The sequence below is a fragment of the Mobula birostris genome, chromosome 17, assembly GCF_030028105.1.
Source record: "Mobula birostris isolate sMobBir1 chromosome 17, sMobBir1.hap1, whole genome shotgun sequence".
Taxonomy (NCBI): domain Eukaryota; kingdom Metazoa; phylum Chordata; class Chondrichthyes; order Myliobatiformes; family Myliobatidae; genus Mobula; species Mobula birostris.
In genome coordinates, this window is record NC_092386.1 from 19185280 (window position 1) to 19198078 (window position 12799).

The window sequence follows — 12799 nt, forward strand, 5'->3', positions numbered from 1 at the left end:
AAATAATCCTAGATTGTATCCTCCTTGACAACAATTTTGCTGTGATTATTGTGAGAGTGATTAATCAGCATGGACTGGATAGTCAGCATTGATTGGACAGTCAAAATCACATCTCATGAATTTAATTGAAATTTTTGAAGATGTGACCAAGAGGATTGATGAGGGCAGGGCAGTAGGCCTTGAACATTTAGACTTTAGCGAGGTCCTACTTGGTGTGTTATTCTGGAAGGTTAGATCACTTGGGATTCAGTGAGCTGGCCAATTATATACAACATTGGCTTGGTGGAAGGAATCAGAGGAGCTTGGTGGTGGAGGGCTGTTAGTCAGTTTGAAGGCCGATAATCACTGGTGTGCTGCAGGCATCCTGTTGGAGCCACTGTTGATTGTCATCCATTTTAATGATTTAGAAACATACAGTCAAAGAAAAGCACAGTGCAGAAACAGGGTCTTCGACCTATCTGGTCCATGCCTAAGACGTTTGCCCAGTACTGTATTTGTCAAAATGGAGCAGAGAGTAAGTTTGTAAATCTGGTCGGAATCATGAGGGTGGAATGCCACAGAAGGAGTGTAAGACAGGTTGCAGGGAAGGAGTGCCAAGGGTGGAGGGGGGGGGGGAGGGAGGCGCAAGTGCAGACACACCCAGCCCCGAGACACCAGGCAAGTCTATTTGACTCCCACTCTCAATCCACAATAGAGATCGGTATCAGAAATCCGGTTTATCATCATTCACACGTCATGAATTTTGTATTTTTGTGATAGCAGTACAGTGCAATACATAAAATTATGACAGCACTGTACAAGTCTGAGACTCTCTAGCTATTTATATGTGCTTCAGACTTTTGCACAGTACCGTATAAAACTTAATTGTTTGATACAATTAAGCATTTCACAGAGCAAGTTAGTTTCAAAATACAGTGGCTATATTAAGAGAGTAACAAATACACCACGTACCTGAGAACAGCTGTTGTGATTGAAGTGCTGGTCATGAATGTGAAAATGACACAGAACAGAAATATTCCCAAAAACAATGGCATGTTACCACACGTAGAACCACACTTTCCTTTTCGTGCATCAAATTCAGAGATTACTTTCTGGACACAAGAACACTCCTCATAAACCTGTAATAAAAAGCACAAGCACTATATATATATATATATATATCCTATATCTCTCCAGAGATGCTTCAATTTAGCTGTCAGTACTGCTGTAGAAACATTGATTCTGACCAATTTCCTGGAGAAATTATGGAGGTGAAGCAAGAGCAACAGTTAGAATTCAAAACCAGAAAATTCCTGATGACAATCTATTTTTTAGTTGTATCTGTTTAATATTAATAAGTGAACTAGATTCACAGCTGGATAATAGTAAGACATTTGAACGAGTAGCTCATTTTAAGACAAGCACAAGGGTGTGGTGCAGAACGGTCAAAACAGAAACTGCATTCAGAAGTTCTGGAATTACCAGCCACATTTCCTATTCCATGCAAAATACTCGTATAAATTTAAGCTATTTCACATTAGTGGCAGATGTTTGTTCGACATCACAGAACATCTGGTGTATTTGTCTTTTAATAGATACTTTGAAGGGACAAGGGTTTGGATGGCATAAACCTCCAGCTTTTTGCAGCACTGAAGAAAATATTATTTTAAAAGTCGCCAGAATCATACCTTAAATATCCTAATCCAGGGGTTCCCAAGCCTTTTTTATGCCATGGACCAATACCATTAAGTAAGGTGTCTGTGGACCTCAGGTTCAGACCCAATGCCCTATCATCATTCAATATTTAACTAAACAATTCTTGAAGAAGCCCATCTTTAATCCCTATTCCCTTCTCTTCCTGATCTTCTTGCATTTTCTATCAGTCTCAGCTGTCACTGTCCATGAAAGACTTTAAAGCTCCTCTTCTTTTGACTTGTCCAGCAATCTTGAAATTTCATAGCTTCATCAAATCTTTATAATTTTACAACTTCTAATGTACAATTTTTTCCCCTGTATACTCACGCTCATTTCACCCTTTTTAAACTAATTTCTTTTTGGATCTGGGTATTGCAGGTAGAACCAGAACGTTTTGCAAAAAGTACACACTACAAACATTGGAGGCAGGTTGTGGAAGCACTGAGTACAGTATTTTGAGTAGACATTGAGCAACACACATGAAATGCTGGAGGAAACTAGCCAATCAGACAACAACTATGGAGGGGAATGAATAATCAGTCTTTCGAGCTGAGACCCTTCATCGGGTATTTAGGGTAGGGGGTAGGCTACCACTCCAGTGGTTTGCTTTGTCTTGGACGGGATTGAACTTCTTGAATATTGTTGCAGCTGCAAGTGGAGCATATCCCATGACAGTTCCGGATGGGAGAGAAATGTGGGAAGGACGGATTAGATTGATCTTGGAGTAGATTAAAAGGTCAGCACAACATAGTGGGTTGAAGGGCCTGTACTGTGTTGTAATGATCTATGTACTAGGCCTCTTTAATTCCCAAGTTGGGGGGGGGGGGGGGGGGAAGAGGAAAGAGACAAAAGAAACTTATGTTTTGAAAGACTTGTATATTGTTTCGCCATATCATATTAAGTCATGACTGAGTGATTCTTGGCTATTTATTTGTGAACCACAACAGTCATATGTAATCCTGTTCCAAACAAATGTTTGAATGCTTAGACTTACAGTGGGTGGGAGGTGGAGATGGTGGAGGGGTGGGGGGGGGGGGTGGTTTGCCACTGGCTAACAATGACAATTCATGGGTAATTTTCACTTTCCCAACTCAAGTGATACACTTCCAGAATCTTGAAATCCCAGCTCAAAGGCCAGCTCAAATTACAATCCAGAAATGGTAGTAATTTCTGGATTGGTGCCTGTGCCATGCGGTAGTAAGGATAGAAACAGGATGATTTGGCAGAGAAATGCATGGCTGAGAAGCTGGTACAGCGGGCAGGGCTTCAGGTTCTTGGATCGTTGGAATCTCTTCTGGGGGAGATCTGATCTATTCAAAAGTAATAGGTTGCACCTGAACCCAAGGGGGACCAATATTCTCACGGGCAGGTTTGTTAGCGCTTTTGGGGAGGGTTTAAACTAATTTGGCAGGGGGATGGGGACTGGAGTGAAGGGACTCAGGATAGGATGGATGGTAGGTAAAAAAAGCAAAGATGGCATATAGTCAGACTGTTAGGAAGGGCAGGCAGATGATAAGACACAATTGCAGCCAACAGGGTATCAGTGTATTAGGGATGCTGAATCAAAAAGTGCAGCAAATCAGTACTTAAAGTGTTATATCTAAATGCACGGTGTATAAGAAGTAAGGTGGATGACCTTGTTGCGCAATATCAGATTGTCAGGTATGATGTTGTGGCCATCACTGAATGGTGGCTGAAGGATGGTTGTAGTTGGGAGCTGAATGTCCAAGGTTGCACGTTGTATCGGAGGGATAGGAAGGTAGGCAGAGGGGGTGGCATGGGTCTGTGGGTAAAGAATGGCATCAAATCAGTAGAAAGATGTGACATAGGATTGAAAGATGTTGAAACTTTGTTGGTTGAGTTCAGAAACTGCAAGGGTAAAAGGACCCTAATGACAATTAAATACAGGCCTCCAAACAGTAGCTGGAATAAGGTTACAAAGGGGAAATAGAAAAGGCATGTCAAAGGGGCAATGTTATAATAGTCATGGCAGATGTCGATTGGGAAAATCAGGTTGCTAATGGAGCTCAAGAGAGCCTACTAGGTGATCTGTACTGGATTGGGTGCTATGTAATGAAGTAGAGGCAATTAGGGAGCTTAAAGTTAAGAGCCCATGGTATTACAGGAAAGTTACTGGCAATGGATAGAACATTGGCTGATCAGTAGGAGACAGCAAGTGGGAATAAAAGGATCCTTGTCTGGTTGGCTGCCAGTGACTAGTGGTGTTCCACAGGGGTCGGTGTTGTGACCACTTCTTTTTATGTGTATACCGATGATTTAAATGATGGATTTGATGCCAAGTTTGCAGATGATATGAAGACTGGTGCAGGGCAGGCAGTGTTGAGGAAACAGGTAGGCTCCAGAAGGGCTTAGACAGATTAGGAGAATGAGCTAGAAAGTGGCAAATGAAATACAATGTTGGAAAATGCATGGTCATGCTCTTTGATAGAAGAAATAAATGTACCAACTATTTTCTGAATGGGGAGACAATCCAAAAATCTAAGATACAAAGGGACTAGGGAGTCCTTGTGCAGAACACCCAAAAGGTAAACTTGCAGGTAGAGTCAATGGTGAGGAAGGCAAATCCAATGTTAGCATTCATTTCAAGAGGTCTAGAATGAAAGAGCAGAGATGTGATGCTGAGACTTTATAAAGCACTGGTGAGGCCTCACCTGGAGTATAGTGAACAGTTTTGGGCTCCTCATCTAAGATAAGATGTGCTGGCATTGGAGGGGGTTCAGAGGAGGTTCTCAAGGATGATTCTGGGAATGAAAGGGTTATCATACAAGGAACTCTGAGTCTATACTCGCTGGAATTTAGAAAGATAAGGGGGGATCTCATTGAAATCTTTTGAATGTTGAAAGGCCGAGACAGAGTAGGTGGGGAAATGATGTTTCCCATGGTAGGGGAAACAAGGACAAGAGCGTACAGCCTCAGGATAGAGGGGTATCCATTTAAAAGAGAGCTGCGGAGAAATTTCTTTAGCCAGAGGGTGGTAAGTTTGTGGAATTTACTACCACAGGCAGCTGTGGAGGCCAGGTCGTTGTGTGTATTTAAGGCAGAGCTTGATGGGTTCTTGACTGGATACAGCATCAAAGGTTACATGGAGAAGACTGGCGAGTGGGGCTGAGGAAGGGAATAAAGAATCAGTCATGATTGAATTGCAGAGTACACTTGATGGGCAAAATAGCCTAATTCTGCTCCTATGTCTTATGGTTTTATAAATGAATCTAAGCTGACTATCAATTATTTAGTCAGTACTGCATAGTACAATAAGATGCAAACATGAGGAAATCCGCAGCTGCTGGAAATTCAAGCAACACACACAAAATGCTGGTGGAACGCAGCAGGCCAGGTAGCATCTATAGGAAGAAGTACAGTCATAGAAGTACTTCTTCCTATAGATGCTGCCTGGTCTGCTGCGTTCCACCAGCATTTTGTGTGTGTTGCTTGTACAATAAGATATGATTTTCCTAGAAACAGAAGCTTTTATGAAATCATTTGCTAATATAGTGCTGCAAAGTATTCCATGCCAAATGTTGCAATACCTCTCATGCATACTCTCATACACATTGTACAAGAACCTTGCATGCCTTGTAACTCATTTCCATTTAGGTAATTTTCTCACTTGCAGACATTGAGCACAATTAATTTCAAAAGACCAACTCATGAAAGTAATCTACCCAGTATATACCTTGCCTCCACCTCTTAAAAAGCAAGAAAGCTGAATTTAAGCAACTTTGGATGTCACTGTACACCCTGGGGAATAGGGATAAGCATGAAGGCAGGGCTGCAGGTTGGTAACCCGATTCATTGGTCGGAACCTTAAAGACCTTGGTGGAATCAGAATCAGGTTTAATATCACCAGCAAATTTGTTAACTTCATGGCAGCAATACAATGCACTACATGATAATGAAAAATAAATAGATCAATTACAGTAAGTATATTCATATTAAATAGTTAAATTAAAAATAGTGCAAAACAGAAATAATTTAAAAAGTGAGTTAAGTGTTCATGGGTTCCATGTCCATTTAGGAATTGGATGGCAGAGAGGAAGAAACTGCTCCCAAATCGCTGAGTTCTCCACAGTACACCTGTAGAAGTTTGAGTGTGCTAGGCAACAAATCAAACGTCCTCAAACTCCTAATGAAATATAGCTACCGTTGTGCGTTCTTTTGTAGCTGCATCGATATTTTGGGTCCTCAGAGATATTGACACACAGGAACTTGAAATTGCTCACTCTCTCCACTTCTGATCCCTCTATGAGGATTGGTGTGTGTTTCCTTGGCTTACCCTTTCTGAAGTCCACAATCATTTATTTGGTCGTACTGACACTGAGTGCAAAGTTGCTGCTGCCACACCACTCAATAGCTGGTATATGTCGCTCCTGTACTCCCCCTCATCGCCATCTGAGTTTCTACCAACAATGGTTCTATCATCAGCAAATTTATAGATGGCATTTGAACTATACCTAGCCACACAGTCATGGATGTAGAGGGAGCAGAGCAGTGGGCTAAGTACACATCCCCGAGGTGCACCAGTATTGATTGTCAGAAAGGAGAAGATATTATTACCAATCCACACAGATTGTGGCCTTCCAGTTAGGAAGTCAAGGATCCACTTGCAGAGGGAGATACAGAGGCCCAGGTTCTGTAGCTTATCGATTAAGATTGTGGGAATGATGGTGTTAATCACTGAGCTATAGTCAACAAACAGCATCCTGACATAGTGTTTGTATTGTTCAGGTGATCAAAGGCCGTGTGAAGAGCCATTGAGATTACCGCTGCTGTAGACCTATTGTGGCGGTAGGCAAATTGTAGTGGGTCCAGGTCTTTGCTGAGGCAGAAGTTGGGCACTGGTATAATTGTTGCCCTTTTGAAGCAGGTGGGAACTTCTGACCATAGCAGTGAGAGGTTGAAAATGTCCTTGAATATTCCCGCCAGTTGGTTGGCACAATTTTTCAGATACTCCATCGGGGCCAGCCGCCTTGAAAGGGTTCATGCTCGTGAAAGATTGCCTTACATCAGCCTCGGAAACAGAGATCACAGAGTCACCAGGTGTAGCAGTGATCTTCACAGCTGTATTTATCTTCTCCCTTTCAAAATTGACATAAAAGGCATTGAACTTGTCTGGTAGTGTGGCATCACTACCATTCATGCTATTGGTTTTCGCTTTGTAGGAAGTAATGTCTTGCAAACCCTGCCAGTTGACATGCACCCGATGTCGCCTCCAACCTCGCTTGGAATTGTTTCCTCATTCTTGAAATAGCCCTCCACAAGTCATGCCCGTTTTTCTTGAACAGATCTGGGTCACTAGTCTTAAATGCCACAGGACTAGCTCCCGGCAGATGACGAATCTCCTGGTTTATCCACAGCTTTTGGTTTGGGAATGTACAGCAAGTTTTTGTAGGCACACACTCATCCACACAGGTTTTAATGAAGTCAGTAACAACTGCAGCACACTCATCCAGGTTCGAAAAATGACCCCCTGAAGACAGTCCAGTCCTCCAATTCAAAGCAATCCCGTAAGCACTCCTGTGCTTCCTTTGTCCACACCTTCATGGTCCACGCTACTGGTGCTGTTTGGAGATGCTTGGAGAGAGGTCCTGGATGCCAAGGGGGTCCAGAAAGCCACCAACTGGATGTAACCAGACAGATAAAGTCCCAAAGTCTAATGACCAAGATCTAGTGTCAGAAAAAGTTTGATGGATTTGTCTGATCAAGTTTAATGGAAATTGTAAAATATCCCATTTACCAAACAACTAATTTATATGCTTACCTCAACTCTATTACCCACTGGCACATCTCATACAACATAATTACTTCAGTTATTTAGCCCTGGTAAGCATATGATACACAATAGAACAACATACTCACTATGGTTCTTGTCTTTTGCAGATGATGCACACATCGCAGAAGACAGTAGTTGAGAGGGGTGTAACCTACCATACCTACATTACTTCAATACTTTTCAATGTACCTTTTGCATAATCATAGGACAATTTTAATTCAATTTGTAATAAATCTGAAATAATAATAAACTATCTTAAGTTAGAGGGACTTACGTGAAGGTTATCTTTTCTTGTTGCATTAATACAACCAGCATAGCATGCAGAAAAATACTGGACATTTTCTGTACCACAGATTGGATTAAAGGATGAACGGCTACAGTGACAGTCAGCATTACAGGGTGCCTCAAGGTGGAACTTCTCTGCAGTGTTGTTACTATGAGATAATACATAGAATAAAAATCAGATGATTTATGAAGCCATGTGAGAAAAAACATGAAGTATATTGAAACATGAAGTTCTATCAATTCCTTGAAGGGCTAATAGTGAAAATATTACCTTTTTTGGAGATTCTTTATGCTATTTATTGATTTTGGAGTTGACTAAAGTGCATTTCCCAGAATTAAAAAAAGACAACTTAGTAATGCGTTAGAGCATATTCTGAATGATTATGTATATCTGCCCTATCTTGTGTCAAGGCTGTTGAAATGTACCCTTTAGGATCTTTGGAGACATATCCTTTCCACAACACATGTCCCCATCCCGAATGAAACAAAAATTATATGATATAGACTTGGAAGTCAGTAAATTTAATTAATTGCACTGAATATGAAGGATTAATTGCTTCTGAGGATAGTGTAATTATAATGCTTCATGCTAACACTGCCCTCCTTTCAGATGGCCGGTATTACTAGCAGAACTGCGATCGCTCAAATCGAGTATGATTGGTTGTCAGTGGATTCCCTTAATGGAGAACACCAGTGTGTGACTTTTTTTTAAAATATGCAGAGGGTGGCCACCATATGGTCCTTGACAGATTGGGGCTAGAGTCCATTGTCATGGAATGCAAGAGGACTGGGGACCCTTCACTGTGTCAGCCTTCCTCCACCTTCACTGCCATTGTGATGTGTCATCATCTTTCGTCCTCTCCACCGCTGAGGTCCTGATTGGATCGCTGTTTGTCTGGAACCTACTCCTGGACCTTACTGTCATGGGTAACCCCACCAGGAGCTAAGCACCAGATCACGAAGTTCCAGGCAGCATTGCTCTGCAGATCTCAGGAACTCGCAAGCCTCTCTATCATAACAGGTTAATGATCCTTAGCGAAGTATTGTACAAACAATATTGTACAACAACTGTTTTTGTTTTATTAACAATGAATGATGACTATCTGCTTCCAATCCCAATGCTATTCACTGGTGACAATGTCAAGATTTATTTTTGAGAAGGGAAATTGCAGCCATGTTTTATTTCAGCTAAATATTAGCCATCAGGCAATAGTTTGTATTTATACTTTTATTCACATTGGCTGCATCCTTAAATATTAATATCCTTGCTTTGCCCTCTCTTCATCCAGCAGATTTTGCTTGTCTATTTTCTGACCTTTCTTGACACTGTTGATCCTCTGTCAGCCCACTAAACATATTCTATTTTTCACCTACTTGTCTGAACACTATCACTGACGAAACCATTCTGAACATCATCTATATTCTAAGCCTGGCAGAGGACTGTCATCAGGTTGAAGTTAAAAGAGACTGCAGATGCTGACATCTGGAATAAGAAAACACGTCAAACAGCAACTGTGGAGCAAAATGGCATAGAGCTATAGTCATAGAATTTGGAAACAGGCCCTTTGGCACAAATCATGCCTGCTGACCAAAATGGCCAGCTACTTGCCCATGTTTGACCTATATCCTTCTAAACCTTTCCTATTTATGTGCTTGAACAAATGTCTTTTTAAAATTGTTATTGTATCTGCCTCAAGCACATCATCTGGCAGTTCATTCCATATCTGTACCATCTTCCATGTGCCCTATAAAATTTTTCCCCTCTAACCTTAAGTTGAGCTCAGCTACTTGGAGCGCTGTCACAGGAAAGCACCATCAAAGGTCCCCACCATCCAGTCCATGCTCTCTTCTCACTGTGGCATCAGAAAGGAGGTAGAGGAGCCTCAGGACCCATACCACCAGGTTCAGAAACAGTTACCACACCTCAACCATCAGGCTCTTGAACAGGGGGATAACTTCACTTAACTTCATTCACCCCAACTCTGAACCATTCCCACAACCTATGGACTCACTTTAACAACTGTTCATCCCATGATATTTATTATGATTACTTTTTGTGTCTTTGTATTTACTCCAAATGCCATCTAGAAAATTAATCTCATGGTTGTATATAGTGACATATACTGTATGTACTTTGATAATCAATATACTTATCACCCTGACACAGTGGCATCAAGAAAACAACCTTTCCCTCAGTGTCACAAAAACAAAGAAGCTGGTTGTGGACTACAAGAGGAATAGAGACAGGCTAACCTCTATTGACATCAATAGATCTGGGGTTAAGAGGGTAAACAGCTTTAAGTTCCTCAGCATACACATCACAGAGGAACTCACTTGGTCTGTACATATTGGCTATGTGGTGAAAAAAGCACAACAGCAGCTCTTTCACCTTTGACAGTTGAAGGAGTTTGATGTGGGTCCCCAAATCCTAAGGATTCTCTATAGGGGCACAATTGAGAGCATCCTGACTGGCTGCATCACTGCCTGGTATGGGAACTGTATTTCCCTCAATCGCAGAACTCTGAAGAGTGGTGCGGACAGCTCAGTGCATCTGTAGATGTGAACTTCCCATGATTCAGGACATTTACAAAGACAGGTGTGTAAAAAGGGCCCGAAGGACCATTGGGGACTTCAGTCATCCAACCACAAACTGTTCTAGCTGCTTCCATCTGGGAAACGGTACCGCAGCATAAAAGCCAGGACCAACAGGCTCCAGGACAGCTTCTTCCACCAGGCCATCAGACTGATTAATTCACGCTGATACAATGGTAATTCTATGCTACATTGGCTATCCTGTTGTATTTATTACAAATTACCATAAATTTCACATGGCACATTTAGCCAGAGACGTAACGTAAAGACTTTTACTCCTCTTGTATCTGAAGGATGTAGGAAATAAAGTCAATTCAATTCAATACTTTGAACCTTTAAGTTCAAGTTTATTGTCATTCAACCATACACGTGTACACAGCGAAATGAAACATTATTCCTCTGTGGCTAAGATGCAAAACACAAGACATATAGTCACACTTAGCAAAAATAATTACGATCTAGCACGTACAATCAAAAAATAATATTAACACAAGTCCATGAGTGGAATGGCCTGGAAATATTCAGATTGTCGTAAAATTCTGGCTTGCACAATCGCTCCCTATAATCCAATCCCTCAAGTCCTGGCAGAATCCCCATAGTTTTCTGTATGCTTTCCAGCTTATCTGTTAATGTTGCAGGTTGACACCCTGCATCAGGAATGAGATGGAAAGGGATGGGGGGGAGAAGGGGGGAGGTCTAGCCAGCGGTGGAATCATTATTATCAGGCTGCTCATCGCCTCAAAGAGCCTTCAGAAACCTCCATTCCCCTGACAAATACAAGTTCGGCAACAAGTACTACCCCTCAACCATCAGGCTCTTGAACAAAAGGGGGTAACTACACCCACTTCCCATGCATTGAGATGTTCCCACAGCCAATGATCTCACTTGAGGGACTCTTTATCTTGTCATTTCATTGCTATTTATTTATATTTGTATTTATACAGTTTTTGCCTTTCATTGATCCTGTTATAGTTAGTATTCCATAGATTTGCTGAGTATGCCCACAGAAAAATGAATCTCAGGGTTGTATGTGGTACTCTGATAATAAACTTTACTTTAAACTTTGAAATATTTTAAAGTCAAATGGTAGTTTGATCAATGGTACATTTTGATCTGCAGGCTGCTATTGGTTCAAAGGTTCATTGTATTGTCAAAGGCTGCATGTACAATGCAACTTTGATATTAATCTTCTCCAGATAGCCATGAAATATAGAAGAACCATGGCGCTGTTGAAAGAAAAAACATCAACCCCCACCTGCACGAGAAAGAAAAGAAGAAACAAAACTTGCAAACCCCAAACCCCCCCACCCCCTCCCACTCACCAAAAAACTAACAGATCGCCCACACGGAAAATGGTAGCTAGAACATCACACCCAAACCCCCAACCCTCTTCCTTGTAAAAAAAAACAGTGACAATAACATCAAACCTCTGACCCCCTCCCTTACAAAAAACAACAGGAACAATAGCATCAAACCCTGAACCCCTCTCTCACAGACAAAAACTAACAGATTGCCCACAAAGAAAAACACCAACAGGAACATCAGATCCCAAATCCTCAACCCCTCCCTCGCACATAAAGTAACACATCTCAAAGCTCTAATCAACCTACCATGAATCAAAAAATTACACAATATAGGAACATAGAAATACAAACTTAATAAAGGTCATACACTGATAGGAGAAAAGTTAATAAGCAATTGGATGATAGGTGCAAACAGATATTGAAATAAAAGAAATATACTAAGAAAGAGAAGAACTTCAAATAGCCAGATGCAATAACAACAAAAATAACCATTGTATCTCTGCAGCTTAGGCAAACAGGCTAGTTTTAGAGGACGGAAGGAAGACAAAAGGCTTTATAGAGGGTATCAAAAGGGAAAATGGAACTAGCTTAGCTGGGCATTCTGTGTGGCAGAGATGAGCTAGACTAAAGGGGCTATTTCTGTGCCTTATTACTTAATGACTACTTAAACTATTCAGAATTGCTGTGTTAAACAGAACGTAATCAAATATTTACTCACTGATAATTCTGGTTGACGCCAGCAAATGGAGCATTTGAACAATAACCAAAGGTGAATACAGTAGAGAAGAGTATTGATAATACCGTTGTAGCTAGAGCCATCTTAATCATACTATGACACAGGAGTTTCATCTTGGACATGATGATCCCACTGGTAAGCTGACCAACAACAGCTCCAGGAATAAGTGTTGCTCCTTGAAAGTAAATTTAAGATCATTTGTACCTGTGCTATGTCATTTGCCATGACTTTAACCTTTTTTTCTAGTATCTGGATAATTAACTGCCAACATGAAAGCTTTCATTATTTCAATTTTACTCATTTTTTCCAAAAGAAGATGTTCTGTTTGCTGAATCCAAATCATTAATGAAAATGTGAATAATAATTTTCCAGTATTAATCCATGGGGAACATAGCTTCATATTTTTTGTCAATTTGA

General features: G+C 41.0%; 1 protein-coding gene across 1 annotated transcript in view; it reads right to left on the minus strand.

Annotated features, from left to right (window-relative positions):
* Nucleotides 1–12799, minus strand: part of LOC140211538 (solute carrier organic anion transporter family member 4C1-like) — a 74881-nt gene that overhangs the window by 8253 nt on the left and 53829 nt on the right. The window contains exons 10-12 of the mRNA XM_072281328.1: nucleotides 12365–12557; nucleotides 7740–7899; nucleotides 952–1118 (exon numbers count right to left, since the gene is read on the minus strand). Coding sequence (XP_072137429.1) covers nucleotides 952–1118; nucleotides 7740–7899; nucleotides 12365–12557 — 520 coding nt within the window. The remainder of the gene's footprint in view (nucleotides 1–951; nucleotides 1119–7739; nucleotides 7900–12364; nucleotides 12558–12799) is intronic.